A 21,998-nucleotide genomic window follows, 5' to 3' on the forward strand; every position below is an offset into this window, starting at 1 on the left:
TTAACTTTGGTACACATTCATCTTCCCCATCATCACCGACTTCCTGTCTGGCATAGTTACAGGTGCTAATCTTTGATACTTTAAAGGGCCATGCTATATACAGACTGTCAACTAAGGAGGTTATCTGATGATAAGAAGTTATTGCATTTTGATAATAACAATAATAATGATAATAACACTTGTCAATTACTATGTAGGTTGTTTTTCTCTTTCCAGTTTTATTGAGCTATAACTGACATACAGCATTGTATAAGTTTAAGGTGTACAGCATGATGATTTGTTACATACATCATGAAATAATTACTATAATGTTTAATGACCATCCATTTTCTCATATAGATAGAAAATTAAAGAAAAAGAAAATTTCTTTCCTCATGATGAGAACTCTTAGGATTTACTCTCTTAACAGCCTTCATATATAATATATAGCAGTATCAATTATATTATTTATCATCTTATACATTATATCCCTAGTGCTTACCTTATAACTGGCGGTTTGTATGCAGCCCATCTTCTAACTGGCTTCATCTAACTCCCCGTCTCCTACCCTCTCACCTCTGGTAACCATAAATCTGATTTCTTCTTCTATGAGTTTGTGTGTTTGTGAAGTATAATTGACATACAACACTATGTTAATTTCTGGTACACAACATAGCGATTCAATATTTCTCTGTGTTACAAAATGATCACCACAATAAGCCTAGTTAGCATTTGTCACTATACAGAGATATCACATTATTATTGACTATATTCCCATATTGTATGTTTCATACCTGTGACTTATTTTTTAACAGGAAGTATGTACCTCTTTAATCTCCCTAAGATTGTTTTATATATATCGTTTCATGTAATTGTAATGATTCTATGAGTTTACTTAAAATTGTCTTCCCCAATTATAATGAGTAAGCTAAAGCTTAAGTTATAGAACATGACCAAGGCCACATGGTTAGTCATTGGCAGGGGTGTGACTGACTTCAAAATCTGTATTACTACACTGTGCTACTCTGCTTTTCTGTAGAGGTTCTTGAAGGTCTGAGGAAAGGAAGGAGTGCATAGTGGTGTGGCTGAGGCATTAGTACTAATATTCATGGACAGGGCACCTGCCAGCAGTCTAAACAGTCCCATTCCAATAACTAGTAAGGTTGGCATGAGACATGTACAGTATATGAGGAACTAAGTCATTGTAATGCCAGATACAGAGTACACCATCTCTTCAGTACATCTTTGAAAAGGTGGCTGCTTTGCACTGGTGCTGTTTGCCTTCTCAGCCACTGAGGGAGTAAGCACTAGTTGAAGCTTATGATCCTGACACATCAAGATGGACAACCTGGCAGATGTCCTTGCTGGAAGATGACAAGATTACTAAGAGGAGAGGCCTGATTTTTCTCCTGAGTTGACGCTTGGGGGCTTCCATTAAAAACATTACCAAGCGTCTGTCATTTTCATCTCTTCTTAAGAGCCTGTGATCTTGTCAGGGGCACAGGTCCATGTATGGGCAGTGCCTAGTGACCAGGTTCCCGAGTTGTGGGCAGAGGTGGCAGTGACTATGAAAGCCTGGGAGGAGATGAGGGAAGAAAAGGTCATTCTTCCTGACAACTCCTAACTTGATTCCACTTATAAGCCATTTATTTTCAGAAATAAGTAATGGGTGAAGACATAGGCCAGACCTACAATTCATGCACTTGAAAGTTTAAGGCTTTCTGAGATCAAATTACCACAGCAAATACAGACAGAGTTACTATAGGGACATTTTGGAAGGAAGCTGACAGAGGGAGAAGTCAGAAGCCTAGGAAAGGAGATAGAATGCGATGGAAATTGCTTCCCTCTCTGCACCCTTGAGGGAACAAAGAGGGCAAATAAGAAGCAGCACATAGAAGACACAGAAGGAAGAGAGAGAAGGAAGCTGGGAGCGTCTCTGGAGTAAAATGAGTTAGGTTGTGGAGCTGTCAGAGGGTGTACCCGTGTGTGGGGAGAAGAGATGCCCTAGTCCAGGCCTTTGAAACCTGGGTGCCTTGGCCCCTTCACCCCCTGAAGGAGCAAAGCATGTCAAATGTCAGGTCTTGTTCTAGTTTTGTTGCAGTTCATAGCTAGGAAATGACCCACAGCAGAAGATCAAGGGGTGAGAGGATGCTGAAAAAAGAGGAGTGCTTTTTTTTTTTTTTTTTTCGAAACAAGTGGGGCAATGAGTTTTAAACTCTTGTAGAATAGATGAGAAGGCCTGGGGAAAGTGGATGCTCAGAACAGAGAAGAGGCAATGACACAGCACAGACAGGCTTCTTCTGATCCTTCTGCCTTTCTGTTCACTGAAGGCAACTGGTTATCCTTTTGTTGCCTCTGCAGCAATACAAGGGGTGTATTACACCTGCAGAGACCAGCAGGTGTAGAGGAGCCTCGTATTTGTGGAATGTGAGCTGCAGCCATTGAAACTGCTGCCTGGTAGTGTAAGATAAATCCTAACCTCCCACATTTTGCTTAATAACAGCAGACTTTTCACTGCAATGCATTAATGGATTCCAACTTCTGGACAGGCTTGGGAAATCGAGAGTAACAATCTTGATGTAATGGTTTTGCAGGCTCTTGACATTGTCATCCATTAAAGAAAAAAATTAAATCACTTGGAAGAACAAAGAAAATGTTTTGGGTGATAAATGAAAAAGATTTGAAGTAAAATGAGGAAAAGCTTGAAGGAAGAAACTCTTTAAAATTTGACCAGATTCTCCCCACTATGATCAAAAGTGGTCAAGTAAGAGCTTAGCCTGCAGCCTCATGGAACCAATATTTTAAAGAATTTTAAAACCTGAAATATTGGTTATTTGGCAAGGCACACACTCAAAGGCCATTCAGCTAGGAGCAGAATCGAGTGCTGGATCCCAGGATGCTAGTTTTAGGTCTGCACTTCCCACCCCCTCCCTCTGCTCTAGAAGTTAAACACTTTCTGCAGTATTTAGGAGTATTCAGGGAAAATGCTGGGGTCAGAAAAATAATCCCCGTCATCCTCCAGAGTGCCTCTCTCGCGTTTGTTTCTTTGAACGTGAAGCCGCCGCCCAGATACCAGTACTTAGCTGAGGCCCTCTGTGTATTTTCTTGAACTGCGCTTGGAAATCTTTTCCTGGGAGCTGATAGCTCGAGTCCTAGCGATTTAGCAGTCTTTGCTAGAATCTGCTTACAAGACCGGTGCAGCAGCCGAGGGACCGTGGAGACGGGCTGAACAGGACAGTGGGGGCAGGGAGAAAGGGAGTGGCCGTGTTCCCGCGGTCTGCGGGGATCTGGCGGGTCCGGGGTGCAGGAGCTGGGGCTGGAGTGGTTGGAGCGTCTGGGCTGACTGGGTCGGTCGCCGTCCGCCACCTCGGTGCGGAATCGGAGCCGGACTTGCTGAGCACTCCTCCCCCTCGCCTTCTGCTTCCTCTTCCCTCCCCCTGGACCAGCGGCGGCGGCGGCAAGGAAGCGAAGCCAGGCAGAGCGACTCGGTGGCGAGCGGATGAGCTGGGATATGGCGAGTCAGGGCTGGCGGCGGGGCCAGGAGCCCTCCGGAGGGCCCACGAGGGGAGCGGCCCCTGGCATTTGCTAGCGTTTGCTGGCACGTGAGGTGTGGGGGAGCGGGCGCTGGGCGGCACGAGCGGAGGCGGAGGCGCGGCCGGGGCGTGGAGCAAGGCTGGGGAAGCTGCTGCCTCCGGCCCTGCCCGGCTGCCTCCGCCGTGGCCAGTGGCTATGGAGCTGGCGGGCATCAGACCCGGGGCGACAGTGCATCCGCGACCCCAGCCGCCCATGTCCTGGCTGCCGCTGTTGCAGCTTCTCCTGCTGCTGCCGGGCCCAGCGGCCTCCCAGCTGCGATACTCGGTGCCAGAGGAGCAGGCACCCGGCGCGCCTGTGGGCAACGTGGCTCGTGCGCTGGGGTTGGAGCTGCGGCGCTTGGGGCCGGGCTGCCTGCGCATCCACCACCTGGGTGCGCCCAGCCCGCGCTACCTGGAGCTGGACCTGACCAATGGAGCGCTCTTCGTGAACGAGCGCATTGACCGGGAGGCGCTGTGCGAGCAGCGGCCTCGCTGCCTGCTCAGCCTGGAAGTGCTGGCGCACAGCCCGGTGGCGGTGAGCGCCGTGGAGGTGGAGGTGCTGGACATCAACGACAACTCGCCCCGCTTCCCGCGGCCCGACTACCAGCTGCAGGTAAGCGAATCGGTGGCCCCTGGAGCGCGCTTTCACATAGAAAGCGCGCAGGACCCCGACGTGGGCACCAACTCGGTGCAGACCTACGAGCTCAGCCCCAATGAGCACTTCGAGCTGGACCTGAAACCCCTGCAAGAGAACAGTAAGGTGCTGGAGCTGCTGCTGCGGAAGGGCCTAGACCGCGAGCAGGCAGTCTTGCACCACCTGGTTCTCACAGCTGTGGACGGGGGCAGCCCGGCCCGCTCCGGCACGGCGCAGATCTCGGTGCGAGTCCTGGACACTAACGACAATTCTCCCGCCTTCGACCAGTCCACTTACCGCGTCCACCTTCGGGAGGACTCGCCCCCAGGCACTCTAGTGGTAAAGCTGAATGCCTCCGACCCGGATGAGGGCTCCAATGGCGAGCTCACGTACTCCTTGAGCAGCTACACGTCGGACCGGGAGAGACAGCTCTTCAGCATCGACGCCAGCACAGGGGAAGTGCGGGTCAGTGGAGCGCTGGATTACGAGGAGGCCTCCTCCTACCAGATCTATGTGCAGGCAACTGACCGGGGTCCGGTGCCCATGGTGGGTCACTGCAAGGTGCTGGTGGATATCGTGGACGTGAATGATAACGCACCAGAGGTGGTGCTCACGGACCTGTACAGCCCGGTGCCCGAGGACGCTGCCCCCAACACTGTTGTGGCCCTTCTCAGTGTCAATGACCAAGACTCAGGTCCCAACCGGAAAGTGAGCCTGGGCCTAGAGGCTGCACTGCCTTTCCGACTGAATGGTTTTGGAAACTCCTACACATTGGTGGTGAGTGGACCTCTGGACCGGGAGCGGGTGGCCGCCTACAACATCACAGTGACTGCCACTGATGGGGGAGTGCCACAGCTCACGTCCCAGCGGACACTGCAGGTTGAGATCTCTGACATCAATGACAACCCCCCCAGCTTCCCAAAGGACTCCTACTCCATCTACATCGAGGAGAACAATTTGCCAGGGGTGTTGCTCTGCACTGTGCAAGCGACGGACCCAGATGAAAAGGAGAATGCAGAGGTGACCTACTCCCTCCTGGAGAGGGAGGTTCAAGGGCTGCCGGTCACCTCCTATGTCTCCATTAACAGTGCCAGTGGCAGCCTTTATGCTGTCAACTCCTTTGATTATGAGAAGTTTCGGGAGTTTTTTGTGATTGTGGAGGCCCGAGACAATGGGAGCCCACCACTGAGCAGCACTGTGACCGTCAATGTGTATGTAGTGGACGTGAATGACCATGCCCCTCACATCCTGTACCCTACCTCAACCAATTCATCAGTAGCCATTGAAATGGTGCCTCGAACTGCCCCTGCTGGCTACCTGGTCACTAAAGTCATAGCCATGGACTCAGATTCTGGGCAAAATGCTTGGCTCTTTTACCATCTGTCCCAGATTTCTGACCTGGACCTCTTTAAAGTAGAGCTCCACACAGGAGAAATTAGGACTACCAGGAAGATGGGAGACGAGACTGGAACCACTTTCAACCTGACCGTGGTGGTCCGAGATAACGGAGAGCCATCGCTGTCAGCCTCTGTGGCCATTACAGTAGCCGTGGTGGATAGGGTTTCCAGAATCCTCCCTGACACTCAGAGACACGTGAAAAGTCCTCGGACATACTCTGAAATTACACTTTATCTCATAATAGCACTAAGCACAGTGTCTTTTATATTTCTTTTGACAATCATTGTTTTGAGCATCATCAAGTGCTACCGCTACACTGCTTACGGCACCACGTGCTGTGGAGGCTTCTGTGGAGTGAGGGAGAGGTGCCCTGCAGAACTCTACAAGCAGGCCAACAACAACATTGACGCCAGGATACCTCCCGGCCTCAAAGTGCAGCCGCACTTTATCGAAGTGCGAGGGAACGGCTCCCTCACCAAGACCTACTGCTACAAGGCCTGCCTGACAGCAGGCTCAGGGAGCGATACCTTCATGTTTTACAACACAGGGGCACAGACAGGACCAGGACCTGGGGGAGCCCAAGCAGCGGCAGGTGACAGCAGGCACCTCACAGGCCAAAGTGGGCAGAGTGCTGGGAACCTGATTATACTAAAAAATGAAGCTGTTTCTCAACATGAGGTGAGATGGTAGTCAAGGGGCCTTCCACAAAGTCATGCATTTTTCACCCCCCCCCCCACCACTATCATGTGGCTGGCTTTATTGAGTCATTAACAATGATGAGGGTTATCTGGCACACTGCATATATGTAGTACCTGTGACTGAGTTATAATCTTATGTGTTTTCCTCTAGAAAAAGAGCACTAGAGAATTGTTTTAGTTTCCCTTTTCTTTTCAGATATATGAAGACTTGACTGTAAAATTGTTTGAGAAATGAGGGTTTGTCTTAAGTGTGGGATGTTCAAGCACAGCTTTGTAGAGAAATAGAATAGACCCAAGAATAAGATGGTGCTATAGGGAGTGATGTTATGAGACTCAAGGAGGAAGGGCTTGTGCCATGTCATCTACAGGGAAAGTTCTCTTTTGAAACCCTAGAGGACTGTTGTTTTTTCAAAGTTCTTAGCCTTCAGGGTTATGGTGGTTCACCTCTATATGCTTTCCATACTATTTATACCTTGGACTATCTACAGTGTAAAGTATCTAGTTAATATTTCTGGATATTAGTTCATATTCGTTAATCCAGTTAATATTTCTAATATTAGTTTTGCATTGTACTAATGTGATACGATCTGCTAGAAACTCTTATCAGAGTTGATGAGACCATAGAATGTGGACCTCCCCTCCTCCCCACCCCAAAGACAAAGTTTGTTTTGGCTGTTTGCTGTGGTGACTCTTCTGTAGGGGCTGTCAGAGGAGATGAATGATGGTAAGGCCGGGAATCCATTTGTCTGGTTGGGCCATGGAGATGTTAGAATGAGTGGACTAGGGATGTGAGGGTATGGTGAAGCCTGGGACAAGCTGGGGTTGGGGAAAAAAAAAGGCGGGAAGAATCCTGCCTTTAGTCCTTCTTGGCATTGTGTGAACTCATTGTAAGAGGATTTCCCTGCACTTAGAGTAAGTTTGATTCCCTCTTAACAGTTTCTGAAGCTTTGATGAGATGTGAAGCAGCCTCTTCAAGGCCCTCTTGTCTTTAACTTAAATGATAATACTTTAAATAATACTTCAGTATGTTCCAAAGCACACGTTCATTTACTGAATCTAGCTACAAAAGCCTTGGAAAGTGGGACTTACTGTACAGGAAGGACAGGTGTTAGCAGATACACTGGTTTTAAGTTTTAAGTAGGCATAAGGTTAGTTTGCTCATTATATGAAGGATGTATATGTTGGATAGTGCATGTGTTTTGTGTAGTGTGTTTGTCTCCACACGCATTTTCTGTGATACTTTAAATAGGATTGCAGAAGTCAAAATTTTATCTCATAAATAGTGATAAATTGTTTCTTCCCAACCAACTACTTTATAGCTAGGACTTTCAGAGATACTGCAAAATGAATTAATAGTATTTGTCCCTCCTATATTTTTGTGATGTGTTTTCATTGACATATTGCTGTCTTTTTATCCATAGTTTCACATTCTAAATTCATGCTCATCTTCAGGAAATTAATACATAAGCACAGAATAGAACAGAGATGGATTGAGAGAATTTCCATGTACATTGAAGGTAGATTTATCTGAGGAGCCTGGTGTTAGTCAGTGCTGAGCAGTCACCAGAGGCAGATTGCAGATTAAGAACAAGGGGTGGGGAATCAAGGAGTTTCTAGAATTCTTTGGATCATAGCTTTTGGCAGCATGTAGGGGAGCCTGGTGGGCTGCTATCTATGGGGTTGCAGAGTCAGACACGACTGAAGTGACTTAGCAGCAGCAGCAGAAGGGCTTAATTTTAAATAAGGATGCTGTAGACATTTGCTGAACAAATTCCTGAGAAGTCTTCTTGGGCCTCTCTACAGAGAGCAGGGCAGGTGAGCTTTGCTACCTGCTGTGAGCCAGAAGCTAGGGGAGTGAACTGTTACCCTCCCTCTCCTGACTCAAAGCTTGAGACAATTTGATATGTGAACTATTTTTGTTTCACACTGACCTGTGTGTTAATATGTGCTTTGGTTCACAAACCTTTAATCTAGGGAGAAAATTCTGTCAGAAAAGTGCTTACTCCTGTGGGATTTTGCCAGGAGAGTACTTGATTTTAATAATGGCAAATTTTTGCCAGATGCTTTTGAAAATTCAGTGCCTATCTGCAGCTCCTGGAATACTTGCAGTTACATAGAGAGAGTGAGTCATGTTGTCATAGCATGGCAAAATGGGGACAGAAACCACTCAACTCTGAAAATCATCACTGCTGGATCAGCCTGTTAAAATCTTATATTAGGCTTTCTGTCTTCTCTACCCAGCCCTTTCAGATGGCAGGAGAGTCTTGGGGTGCAATTAGTCCCATGTGTCTAAAATTAGTTGGGGACTGGAAAAGATGAATAAGGAATTTGTGCTCACTGACCACCCAGCTATATATAAAAATATTCTGCACTGCAATATATGTATGGTTTTATTACCTGTAAGTCATATATTAAACAAATACTTATCAACCTCTAGCATATGAGGAAACAGAGATTAAGTAACATACACAGTCACTCTACTAGTGGTATTTTAAGTCATATCTGTCTAACTCCAAAGACTGTGCTGTTTGAAATGTTATAGATAGAAGTCTCATTGTTTATATTCCTGTTGATATGGGATACTCAGGCATTTAGGCTACTGCTGATTCACCTAGAAGTGTCATTTAACTGCTCTGGAAAAAGAGGAATTCTTTGCATAAAAGTAGGTCACCAATGGGAGGATCAGTGAGTAAAAAATGTTACTACCAAACTAGCATATTTTTATTTGTTTTACCATTGACAAAACCTGTTCAACAGATCTTTTATCTTCATTCTTTCTCTAGTTTCTCTTGTTGCTTATTAAATATCAGTATTTAACATCAGAATTATCTTTTGGTAGATTTTGTCCCCCAGTGAGTTTATTTCATGAGCCACTTGTGCAGTGAGGTTTTTGGAGTAACTGTTTAACAATGGGGCAGAATTTTTCCTTGGAGAGATCTGAAAACCTACTATTGAATGTAGTTGGCACCCTCTTCAGAATCACCAAGAAAAGAAACCAAAGCTTATGGTGGATTCTGTGCACTTGTGGTCCTTTCACTTGTGACTGCTGATGAGTCACTTTGAGTGCTCTGGTCAGAATTGTCCAACTGGGCCTCACTGGGACTAGTTGGCCCAAGATGTAGACATCACAAGAGAGTAGCAGAAATGAGGTATATTTACATTCACTTTCACTTATTTTAAAGCAATTTGGAGTCACCAAATCTTCAGTTATTTTTGCTGCTGTGTGTACATATTCACTCCAATTCCTGATGTAGTAACCTGGAAAGTAACCCTCCTTTCAGTGGCAGCTAATTTTTTTCCCACAGGACTGACTCTTCTAGCTGGTGACTGACTCTGCCCTGGATCAGAATGTACACTTCGTGTAAAGTGGCATTGTAGTGAATTCATTAAAAACCTCACAGTGGTCAAAATAGGCAAAGAAATTGTGTCTGAGCTTCCATTTCAATGTCTCATCCTCATATGGTCACTTTTGAATGGGTGGGGCTGTTTTGTTTTGCCATTTCTGTTTTGCTTATAGGGCTGTTGTGAGAAAAGGTTTCTTTGGTCTAAGAATACAATAATGTATTCACATTACCCTCTTCCTCCCCTTTTCTACATATCAGCTGAGCCAGATGGAATTATGGCTCAGGTCCTCTCTGTCTCTTTATCTTGCACATATTCTGATTGTTGACGAAATCTGTTTACTGTAGCTTGAATGTCATTGGCCTACCCTTCGTACTGACCCAGGAGTGAGCCTGCACACGGGCATCTGGTCTAACTCAGAACACTCTGCAGGGACACAGCCTGGCATATTATAAATTGTCTATTGGCATGCTGTCTGTTTGACAGAATAGCAGAGTCGATTCTGGATACTTGCCTTGGTTAGCCACCAAGTTTTGCTCTCAGTGAGAGGTCAAGATGATGTCAGTTTGCAAATGTTTGAGGAAAAATTACCACCAGCAAGCCAGAGGTTTAGCTGAACTGTGGGGATTTACAGATGTCTTCGAATGTGACTTTTGTAAATTTCACCTGGCTCCATGTTCCTGTGCATATTATAGTATGAATATAAATTTGGCTTATTTGTATGATAATATTTTGAGTATTTTAATCTGAAAGCATGATTTCAAAAATCAAAGGTCAAGAGAATTCCTCTGCAGTGTTTTAAATATGCTAGCCTAAAAATTATGCAACCTTTTTTCTTTCGAGGGTTTGAATTTGACAAATGTGAAGAAATCTCCAAAATCACAAAAATTGAAGAAGAATATTAGTTCCTTGGCACATGAACAACACTGGTTCCTTTCTGGCCTTGCAGGGTCAAAACTCTGGGCTCCAGGGAAGTGAAACTGTGAGTGAACAAGTAACTGCTGTGCTCGCAGGCTGTGCATCCAGAGTTAAGCAGACCCAGCATTTTCTGTTGTACTGGACCCATTATGTATGTTTTAAAGTTATATGTACTTTATTTTCCTGCTCTGTGATTAAGATTATAAATGACTATTTTTAGAAGTAACTATTCACCTAGAGGGGGCTTCCCAGGAGGCACTAGTGAACGGTTCAATCTCTGGATCAGGAAGATCCCCTGGAGGAGGGAATGGCAACCCACTTCAGTGTTCTTGCCTGGAGAATCCCATGGACAGAGAAGCCTGGAAGGCTACAGTCCATGGGGTCGCACAGAGTCAAATATGACTGAGACACTGAGTGTGATCACAATTCACCTAGAAATCTCATACTTATCATCTTTTCATTTTGATTTATGAGAAGACTAATATATAACATAACAATGATTATTTTAAATGTTAGATTCCTTTTTGCCTTGATGACCAACAGTTTTATGTATTCATTTCCTATTGCTTTGTAACAAGTCACCACAGATTAGTGGTTAAAACTAATACTCAATTATTACCTGCCCACTGTGGCTGGCTTCTCTGCTCAGGTTTTCACAAGGCTGAAAGGAACATATCTGCCAGGCTGAGTTCTCTCTTGGACACTCCAAAGAAGAATCTGCTTCCAAGTTCATTCAAGTTGTTGGGCAGAATGCAGTTCCTTGAGGACTGAGCTCCCTGTTTTCTTACAGGGAAAGAAGGGGGCCCCACGGCCCCCTCCATCTTCAGAGCTGGAGAGTATTTTGACAGTAGAAAATATTTTCTCTTGTGGACTCCCTCTCATGTTCAGATGTCTCTGATTTCTATACCCAGATTTAAAAGACTGGAATGATTAGATCATCCCACCTATATTATCTCCCTTTTTTCAAAGCCAACTGTGCCATATAGTATGACTTAATCATGGAGTAAGGCCCATCATATTCAGTCTTGGAGATTATACAGGGCATTCACACAGGGTGTAGTGATCCTGGAGGCCAATTTTGGGTTTTGCCTATCATAATTTATATTAGTGTTCATAAAATATCACTGAAAAATTTGCAGCGGATACATCTTTAGTAGATTCCTACTAGGAAGGAAAAGGAGATGCTACATGTAGTCTTGTTTCTCAAACAACCATTTATTGATAGCTTCATGGATTTCCATAATAAGAAGATAGCATTTACTTCACTGAGTAGTCCTATGATTTTATGAATGGCATAGAGTATCTGTCCTGGAAAAGGTGATTCACTCTTTTGTAGCTCAAATATTCTATAGTATAAATAGTAAATAATAGCACTACAGGATAAATAAAATCTCAGCTATAATTTTGATAGAAATTTAAATGTATTCTTGTTCTTCAATACTACATTACCTGCATGAACTACTTAATTCAGCTTTTCCACTTCTGGAATTTTGTGACTTATTCTACTGAAGGACTACTCTTTGAAACAACATACTGGGGCTTTTTACCTATAAAACTTAAGCAAAGCTCAGGAATGTACCATCCAAGTATTAGGGAACTGAACATATGTCACATTGTATCAGGTATATTGGTAGTCAACCTCTCAGCTTGAATTTTTCCAAGTTTAACCAAGGTCAGGTGAAACCCATGTACATTTTTTTTTACCTTTAATTTCATATCATTTTTAAAATTAATCAATATTGGGGGAAGTCAGTAGTAAAAAAGAGAAAAAAGTATATCTGTTATTCCATGCAAATTTATTTAAAACACAGACTTTCACATTCAGTTCAGTTCAGTCGCTCAGTCATGTCCGACTCTTTGCAACACCATGCACTGCAGCATGCCAGGCTTCCCTGTCCATCACCAACTCCCAGAGCCTACTCAAACTCATGTCCATCAAGTTGATGATGACATCCAACCGTCTCATCCTCTGTTGTCTCCTTTTTCGCCCGCCTTCAATCTCTCCCAGCATCAGGGTCTTTTCAAATGAGTTAGTTCTTGGAATCAGGTGGCCAAAGTATTGGAGTTTCAGCTTCAGCATCAGTCCTTCCAGTGAATATTCAGAACTGATTTCCTTTAGGATGGACTGGTTGGATCTCCTTGCAGTCCAAGGGACTCTCAAGAGTCTTCTCCAGCATCACAGTTCAAAAACCTCAATTCTTCGGTGCTCAGCTTTCTTTATAGTCCAACTCTCACATCCATACATGACTACTGGAAAAACCATAGCTTTGACTAGACGGACCTTTGTTGGCAAAGTAGTGTCTCTGCTTTTTCATATGCTGTCTGTATTGGTCATAACTTTCCTTCCAAGGAGCAAGCGTCTTTTAATTTCATGGCTGCAGTCACCATCTGCAGTGATTTGGAGCCCCAGAAAAGAAAGTCTACCCCTGTTTCCCCATCTATTTGCCATGAAGTGATGGGACCCAATGCCATGATCTTAGTTTCCTGAATGTTGAATTTTAAGCCAACTTTTTCACTCTCCTCTTTCATTTTCATCAAGAGGCTCTTTAGTTCTTCTTCGCCATAGGGGTGGTGTCATCTGCATATCTGAAGTTGTTGATATTTCTCCCAGCAAATATCTTCCAGCCTGCGCTTCATCCAGTCCAGCATTTCTCATGATGTGCTCTGCATATAAGTTAAATAAGCAGGGTAACAATATACAGCCTTGACATACTCCTTTCCCAATTTAGAACCAGTCTGTTGTTCCATGCCCAGTTCTAACTGTTGCTTCTTGACCTGCATACTGATTTCTCAGGAGGCAGGTAAGGCGGTCTGGTATTCCCATCTCTTGAAGAATTTTCCACAGTTTGTTGTGATCCACACAGTCAAAGCTTTTGGCAAGTCAATAAAGCAGTAGTAGATGTTTTTCTGGAACTCTCTTGCTTTTTCAGTGATGTAGTGGATGTTGGCAATTTGATCTCTGGTTCCTCTGCCTTTGCTAAATCCAACTTGAACATCTGGAAGTTCACGGTTCACGTACTGTTGAAGCCTGGCCTGGAGAATTTTGAGCAATACTTTGCTAGTGTGTGAGATGAGTGCAATTATGTGGTAGTTTGAACATTCTTTGGCATTGCCTTTTTTTGGGATTGGAATGAAAGCTGACCTTTTCCAGTCCTGTGGCCACTGCTGAGTTTTCCAAATTTGCTGGCATATTGACTGCAGCACTTTCACATCATCATCTTTCAGGATTTCAAATAGCTCAACTGGAATTCCATCACCTCCACTAGCTTTGTTCTTAGCAATGCTTCCTAAGGCCCACTTGCCTTCGCTTTCCCGGGTGTCTGGCTCTAGGTGAGTGACCACACCATCGCGATCATCTGGGTCGTGAAGATCTTTTTTGTATAGTTCTTCCATATATTTTTGCCACTTCTTCTTAATATCTTCTGCTTCTGTTGGGTCCATACGATTTCTGTCCTTTTTTGTGCCCATCTTTGCATGAAATGTTCCCTTGGTATCTCTAATTTTCTTGAAGAGATCTCTAGTCTTTCCCATTCGATTGTTTTCCTCTGTGTCTTTGCACTGATCACTGAGGAAGGCTTTCTTTTATCTCTCCATGCTATTCTTTGGAAGTCTACATTCAAATGGGTATATCTTTCCTTTCTCCTTTGCCTTTTGCTTCTCTTCTTTTCACAGCTACTTGTAAGGCCTCCTCAGACAACCATTTTGCCTTTTTGCATTTCTTTTTCTTGGGGATGGTCTTGATCACTGCCTCCTGTACAATGTCACAAACCTCCATCCATAGTTCTTCAGGCACTCTATCAGATCTAAATCTTGAAATCTATTTGTCACTTCCACTGTATAATAAAATGTATAGTGACTTTCACATTAGTTAGTTCAGTCACTCAGTCGTTTCTGACTCTTTGCGACCCCATAAATCGCAGCACGCCAGGCCTCCCTGTCCATCACCAACTCCCGGAATTCACTCAGACTCACGTCCATTGAGTCAGTGATGCCATCCAGCCATCTCATCCTCTGTCGTCCCCTTCTTCTCCTGCCCCCAATCCCTCCCAGCATCAAAGTCTTTTCCAGTGAGTCAACTCTTCGCATGAGGTGGCCAAAGTACTGGAGTTTCAGCTTTAGCATCATTCCTTCCAAAGAAACCCCAGGGTTGATCTCCTTCAGAATGGGCTGGTTAGATCTCCTTGCAGTCCAAGGGACTCTCAAGAGTCTTCTCCAACACCACAGTTCAAAAGCATCAGTTCTTCGGTGCTCAGCCTTCTTCACAGTCCAACTCTCACATCCATACATGACCACTGGAAAAACCATAGCCTTGACTAGATGGACCTTACATGACTATCAGCCAGACCTACTTATGAGGCAGGCAATTTAATCTCTCTAAAATTCCAGGTTTCTAATTTTTGTAATTTAAGTATGATAATGTTGCCATTGCTTGGTAGTTAATTTATTTAAAAGGATTTTAAAAGCCTATCCAATACCTGAACCTTGCTAGCTTCTGAGGATATAACTATTATTATGAATATTTGAGACTATCTGTATGTTTTATAAACAAAGATATAATCCCTTCCATAGAGATTATGGTCTAACAAAGGTGTTAGGATAAATGCAGTAATATGTATAAAGTGCTTATCCCATTGCCTGGTATTGTGTGGATACCTAAAACATATTAAGCACTTTCTTCCTTACCTTTTCCCTGCCTGATCTCATTGCTGTAAGATGTATCATAACTATGATTCTGGCAAATAAATCTCAGAAGCATCGTGTCACTGAAGAATTAGTATAGAAAATAGCAGCATGACAAATTACACGTTGCTGAGGAAGTGAGATTATGTAATAGACTGAGTTTCCTGGTCAATTTTGCTAGAACTGTGCCTTTCAGCAAAATGAAGTTGGTGATTTTGTTCCCAAGATCAGCAATTTTCATCATGGATGTTACCCGGTCATAGAAAAATTGGCAGCATTTACTCAACAGATGTCAGAGTCTTTCTTGAAGGAAGGGCCTCATAGCTGACAAGCTGATACCAGTGCTACCAATCATCGGGGGAAAGCTGGTGATGACATGATTAATAAAAAGTATTTTGATCATTTTTCAGGTTTACCAAATGGTTGCAATTTTCTGTGTTGCTCCCTCTACTACCACTGATAGAAAATGTGCAGCCTTCATTTCATATGTAGTTTTATGCTACTTTATGAGGAACATCAGTAACAGTTTGTGAACTCAAGAACCAAGGGTGAAACAACTTGTATGTTCGTATCTTGCCAACAGAATGGAAGGGACCAGAGAGGGCAGTTAGTGTGTGGGGACATTTGAGGCAAAAATATCCTAGAGTTGTAGCTTTTTCCGGGACTTGACTTGGCTAAATCTCAGAATATCATCTAACCATCCCAAAGTCTGCCTGGAAGTTGAGATTCTGATCACTTCTTTGCTGGATGTTGTGAAGAAATATATTTATGAAATACTGTGTATCCCTTGAATGAACTATAAGAATGACAGGATCAAGACTTACTGACATTTTGAAATAGTTTATTGGCATTACTGTGGCCTTGTGTCTACCAAACATGATAATTATAGTCCAGAGGAAAATACAAAATACAACATCTTTCTCTTCATCTTTCCACTCAAATAGACTTCTGTATTCAGTGACAGGACTTCTTTATTATTTTTTTTCAAAATACTTTAAAAGAAATTCAATTGAAAGATAATTGCTTTACAGCGTTGTCTTGGTTTCTACTGTAAAGTGTGAATTGGCCATAATTATATGTGTGTATATATATATGTGCATCTCCTCCCTCTTTAGCTGCCCTCCCTCTCGCATGCCACCCCTCTGGGTTGTCACAGAGCACCAGGCTGGGCCCCCTGTGCTGTGCAGCAGCTCCCCACTAGCCATCCGGTTTACACGTGGCAGTGTACACACGTCAGCGCTACTCTCTCAGTTTGTCCCACCTCCTTCTTCCCCTGCGTGTCCGTAGGTCCTTTCTCTACATCTGCATCTCTATCCCTGCCCTGCAAATAGGTCCATCAGTACCATTTTTATAGATTGACAGGAGTACTGTAATCTCTGTTCATGAAAACACATCGAGAGGAACATCTGTCACAGGTTTTATTTAATACGAATTTTGTTAATTGCTACCAGAATAGTGGTGGTGATTGATTTTGTCCCCAGTGACTCCTGAGTAGCTCCTACTCAGCGCACAACTCTCAAAACAGTCTTCTGATACCCACATTTTCCTCTGTGTCCCCTTTACTCTGAATTGACAGTTTGTAGACACAGGGCAATACATCTTTCCAACACATAGGTGGTGCAGAGCAAGTCAGGTTCTTCTTAGGTCTCAGCTGCTCCCTGTTAAGCAGAGCTTAGCAAACAGTAATTGAATAAGAAGGCAAAGCACTCAGAGGAGCAGGAAACAAGTACAATTTTATGAAAAGGATTATGCAGCACAACAAGGTCAAACCCTGCCACGGTTTGTTTTCCTCTCCCTTGTATTCCTCTTCGATCAGCAGAAGAGGCTGTTATCAGTTGTTGGCATTATGACTGGGCGCATCCGTCCAGGGTCAAACATGCTGCAGTCTGCAAAGCCAGCAGCAGATTGCAGTGCTTTGCAGTCCAGCCAGACCAGCAGAACTTGTGTAGTCCTGTGCCCTGTTATAAACTAGAATACCAAACTGGGGATATTGCCTTAATGGGGCATTTGAGAGCAAAAGAAATGAAAGCTTTTCCTGTTTCAGAACAAACTGTCCTTCCATAAGTGCTGCCTTAGGAACATAGACCTGTGTTTTGTTTTTTAATGGAAGTATAGTTTATTTACAGTATTATATTAGTTTCAGGTATACTGTGATTCAGTTATACATATGTATTCTTTTTCAGATTCTTTTCCATTTTAGGTTATTACAAGATATTAAATAGAGTTCCCTGTGGTATATAGTAAGTCCTTGTTGTTTATCTATTTTATATATACACAGTAGTGTGTATTTGTTAATACATAGACCTGTTTGGAGCAAGACAAAGCCAAAGCTGATCCTCACAGCATCATTAAATTCTGTTTTCCATGATATTTAATCTGTGCATGGACCCTGATGAACTAGTTTAATTTTCTTCTGAAGTGCTATATGTGTGGATATTATCTTAGAGTTGCATATGAAATGGCAACTTCAATATTTTCAATAGATGCATGGAGATATTTAAGAACCAACTTACTGATGAACATCATCACTAGGAGAACATTGTTTTGCCATATTAACGGAAACTCCCTTTGTGATTTTGCAGCCACGACAGCCCAACCCTGACTGGCGGTACTCTGCCTCCCTGAGAGCAGGAATGCACAGGTATGTCTTTCCCTCCTCCTTTTGTCAGAAGTTACTGTAACTGTGATTCAGATAAACTCTTGTCTTCATAGGCCAGAAGCAGCTGTCAAAACTGAGATGTCTAAATACTTTGCCAGGGGAATGAACTTATTTTTGTCTCCGTATCTGGAAGTGGTCATTGCCAAATGCTTATCAAGTGCTGCCAAATAAGAGTGCCCTGTAAAGTCACAGACAGGCGGCTGTGTACTTTCTCTCATGACAATTTCTATAAGGAAGTAGTTTCAACTTCTTTTATCCTTTTTCCATCGATACTTTCTGACCCTGCTGTAAAATGATAACTAATACTGATGCTTTGGGACTTGAGTATATCATATGATATATGCTCGTGTTGTCCACCTTGGTTTTCCATCACCCATTGACTGTTATATCCTATTAGCCACATAATTGTTATTTTTGTCCATGTTCACCCCTATTAGCATCTCCTTATCTTTTCCATCTTGTTGCTGTCTTATTGCCTGCCCTCAGTGGCATGGACTCCTCAGAGGATGAGCCATGTGAAGGGCCTTTATTGAATATCTGGAGACTAAATCAAGCTTACTTTTAAATTAACCTAGAGTAATAGCATTACTCTAAGACTCAGATTAAATATAATTTTGCCTTCTCTACTTTGTCTCTTTGACAGTAATTGATTAACTACAATTATTCCCAGACCTGATCTAGTATTCATGCTACAGGGCCAAATAAAAGATTCATTATTTGTAAGTGTCTTTGGGAAACCAGATGGAGAGTGCCAAGCAACTTATGTTCACTACCACCAGAATAATTTAGTTTTAAAGAGGAAATAAACTCCAGAGTTAAGCCCCTCAAAATATCTGGGCAACTTTTGAGTAGCTCTTTAACCAAACCTTGATCAATTTCTAAAGAGAGAGTTTACAAAGTATGTGTTGAGTTAATGAAAAATTGGTTTTAACCCATGAAAAATGTATTAAATTCAAATAAGTCAGTATATTCCCAACCATTTTATTTCACATTGAGCAGAAATCATTATATTAGGTGCTCTTTCTGAACAAGAAGTGATCAGTTGAAGACTGAAGATCAGTAGTTGGCATGGTGAGACACTGCACTAGAATCTGGTCATAATTTTAGGCCAGAAACACTCAGGCAGATGCCAGCATACTAGGTTTCAGAAATATTCTTTCTGCTTGTTAGAAGCTATCTTATGCTTTTTCCTGCATCTAAGCTATTGTGGTAGACTATATGATAGGAAAAAATATGGTTTATGTTACCAACTCTTTATCTCCCAGTTGAATTAGTACTTTATTTGAAAAGCACCAAAGCTATAAGATTCACCTTTAAAACTATATTAAAATAAAATGCTAAAACATATCACTTCCTTATTCTATTTTCAAATGAAAAAAAAAAGCCATATGTGCTTCTATTCAGGTTTCAACTAAGATGTCGTAAGATTCAAGTAGGATAAGAAAGGAAATAAAAATTAAAACTAAAAGTTATTTATTTCTCACAGTGTAGTACATGGAACATATGTTAAGTTGTGAACTTAAGTAATACTCATCTTTTTCATGCATATGCTTGGCTTCCTTACCTTTCTAGCCTCAGATACTGTATACCTGTCCTTTGAAAATTCTGCTTGAGCTGAGCTGGTTCCCAGGGTAGTTATATCTTCAGAGAGAATCTAATTGAATCTGTATAATTTGTTGGCAGGCTCCAGCAACCCATCAGCAGTACCTGAAGGATATTAATATTTGGAAAAAAGGGAAGATTATAGGATATAGATGAAGGGAAGAATAGCAATAGAGCAGAGCTTATTGAGTGAATTTCCACTAGATACGTTGTTTGAAGTCAAAGGGTAAGAGGATCTTGGGAATTCCCTGGTGGTCCCGTGGTTAGGACTTTGATGTTTCACTGCCAAGGGCGCATGAATCCCTGGTCAAGGAACTAAGATCCCACAGGCCACATGATGTGGCCAAAAAAAAAGGAAAAGAATGTTGAATTTATTTCAAGTTTGCCTGCTCTGTTGAGTCACATGACCCCTTCCGGCAGTTGTCCTCTAAGTTTTACTTCAGTAACTTAATTTCCAAGGTGAATCAATGTCTAGTTTCACAGACTTCTCTTATTTTGCTAAAGGTTTTCTTGGGTGATATTTATTCTTAGGGTTCCATTCATTCCTTTCTTCATCCAAAACATATTTGAGAGTTTCATATGTGCTTATATTCAGTTCAGTTCAGTTCAGTCGCTCAGTCGTGTCTGACTCTTTGTGACCCCATGAGTCGCAGAACGCCAGGCCTCCCTGTCCATCACCAACTCCCGGAGTTCACTCAGACTCACGTCCATCAAGTCAGTGATGCCATCCAGCCATCTCATCCTGGGTCGTCCCCTTCTCCTCCTGCCCCTAATCCCTCCCAGCATCAGAGTCTTTTCCAATGAGTCAACTCTTCGCATGAGGTGGCCAAAGTACTGGAGTTTCAGCTTTCGCATCATTCCTTCCAAAGAAATCCCAGGGCTGATCTCCTTCAGAATGGACTGGTTGGATCTCCTTGCAGTCCAAGTGACTCTCAAGAGTCTTCTCACATACATAAATGAATATGATGTTCTCTCTGCCCATGAACAGTTTACATTCTATCTCTACTTACCGCTAAGGATCTCCCAGTTCACGTCTCACTCCTTTGCAGTATTTCATGCAGAGTTAATCTCTTCTGAATTGGGGTCCATGAGTGGTGATGATAAACTTTCTCTAGTCCCAGGATATGTAGGGTGGGTTTTCTTTGAGGAAAAAATAAAGAGTGATGAAACAGAAAATAAAGTTAGGGAATAATTGGGCAAAACTGAAATAATACTGTAGTTACCAGCAAATAATGTTTGTGCTTTCCTCTGCCCTACAAAAAACCCAGAAATCAGAGAATCAGCAAAAGAAACTTGGGGCTTTTGAAAATAAGCTCTCTTCATCTGCTTGAGCATTAAGATGATAAAATGGCATTTTTTTAGCCCTATGATGGGCTTCCTGTTAGATTTAATGAACACCACACGGCATTAATGAAAACCAAAATTGCTGTAAAGATAAAACACATTTATCTCCTGCATGGTGTAGCAGGCAGTAAGTCAGCAATGCTTTTGCATTTTATGCAAGGTGACTGCTCAATGGTAATTGCTTCAGTTTAAGCACGAGTAGAAATTGTTAGCTGCAGTCCTGCCTCCAGAGATGTAAGCACTTTCTGAGAGTGGAAGGAGAGCTGGAAAGACATTTATGGTCTAACTTTTATTTGGGTCTATGTGTTTACTCAGCTCTGTGCACCTGGAGGAGGCTGGTATTCTACGGGCTGGTCCAGGGGGACCCGAGCAGCAGTGGCCAACAGTATCCAGTGCGACACCAGGTAAAGACCCAGGGTCTCTCCCTTCTTGTTTGAGTTCTGGAAAGTCATCAGATGACCTGTTTTTGTAAGACCAGGAATATCAGTGGCTCTTTTAATTCTTTCTTTTCCTTACATGTGTGACTTCCTCATGTACATGAGTATACACAAGTATTTTGATTTTCTTCTTAATGTACCTCAGTGGTTGGAAACAGGTAACATAAGGGCGTGTGTGCGCATAAACTTCTTTTCTGTAATAACCAGGTACATGTCAAATACTTAGTCTATCTGAGCTACACAGACAAGATCTGGTGGCCTCATGCACAGAGATGACACTGTTAGCAAAGATCTTTTGGTTAAAGATGTTGGAAATCCACTCCAAATAGTAAACAAAAGGGAGACTGATAGATTGATTAATAGATAGACTGATGAAATGGAGCTTCTCGTGGAAGTAGAAAACTTGTCGGAACCAAGGCACCACTCTGTCTGACCTCAAGTCACAGTCAGGCCTCCTTCTTTCCTGACATCTGCATCTTTCAGTAGACTGACTTTTATTGCCTTGACATGCACGTTGCCAAATGTGACCAGTCTTGCAGTTTCTTAGTGCAGAGTACCAGTGGGAACTGATTCCTAATCCAAACTTTCAGGAAAGAGAATGTGCCAGGTGACACAAGAACCCAGTGGCTGGGTGAGCATTAAAAAATTTCCCAAATTCACATTTCCTTATTTTCCTTATCTTTCCCAGTCACTAAAGCAGTGTCATATAACATAAATATGGCTTTGGAGACCCAT

At 42.9% G+C, this 21,998-nt stretch overlaps 1 protein-coding gene across 1 annotated transcript in view; it reads left to right on the forward strand.

Annotated features, from left to right (window-relative positions):
* Positions 1-3,708: 3,708 nt before the first annotated feature.
* The window catches only part of LOC138086144 (protocadherin alpha-6-like), a 48,903-nt gene continuing 30,613 nt past the window's right edge, over positions 3,709-21,998 (forward strand). The window contains exons 1-3 of the mRNA XM_068980941.1: positions 3,709-4,164; positions 17,804-17,862; positions 21,142-21,230. Of these exons, the coding sequence (XP_068837042.1) occupies positions 3,709-4,164; positions 17,804-17,862; positions 21,142-21,230 (604 nt within the window). The remainder of the gene's footprint in view (positions 4,165-17,803; positions 17,863-21,141; positions 21,231-21,998) is intronic.

Source organism: Capricornis sumatraensis, chromosome 9 (assembly GCF_032405125.1).
Source record: "Capricornis sumatraensis isolate serow.1 chromosome 9, serow.2, whole genome shotgun sequence".
NCBI lineage: Eukaryota > Metazoa > Chordata > Mammalia > Artiodactyla > Bovidae > Capricornis > Capricornis sumatraensis.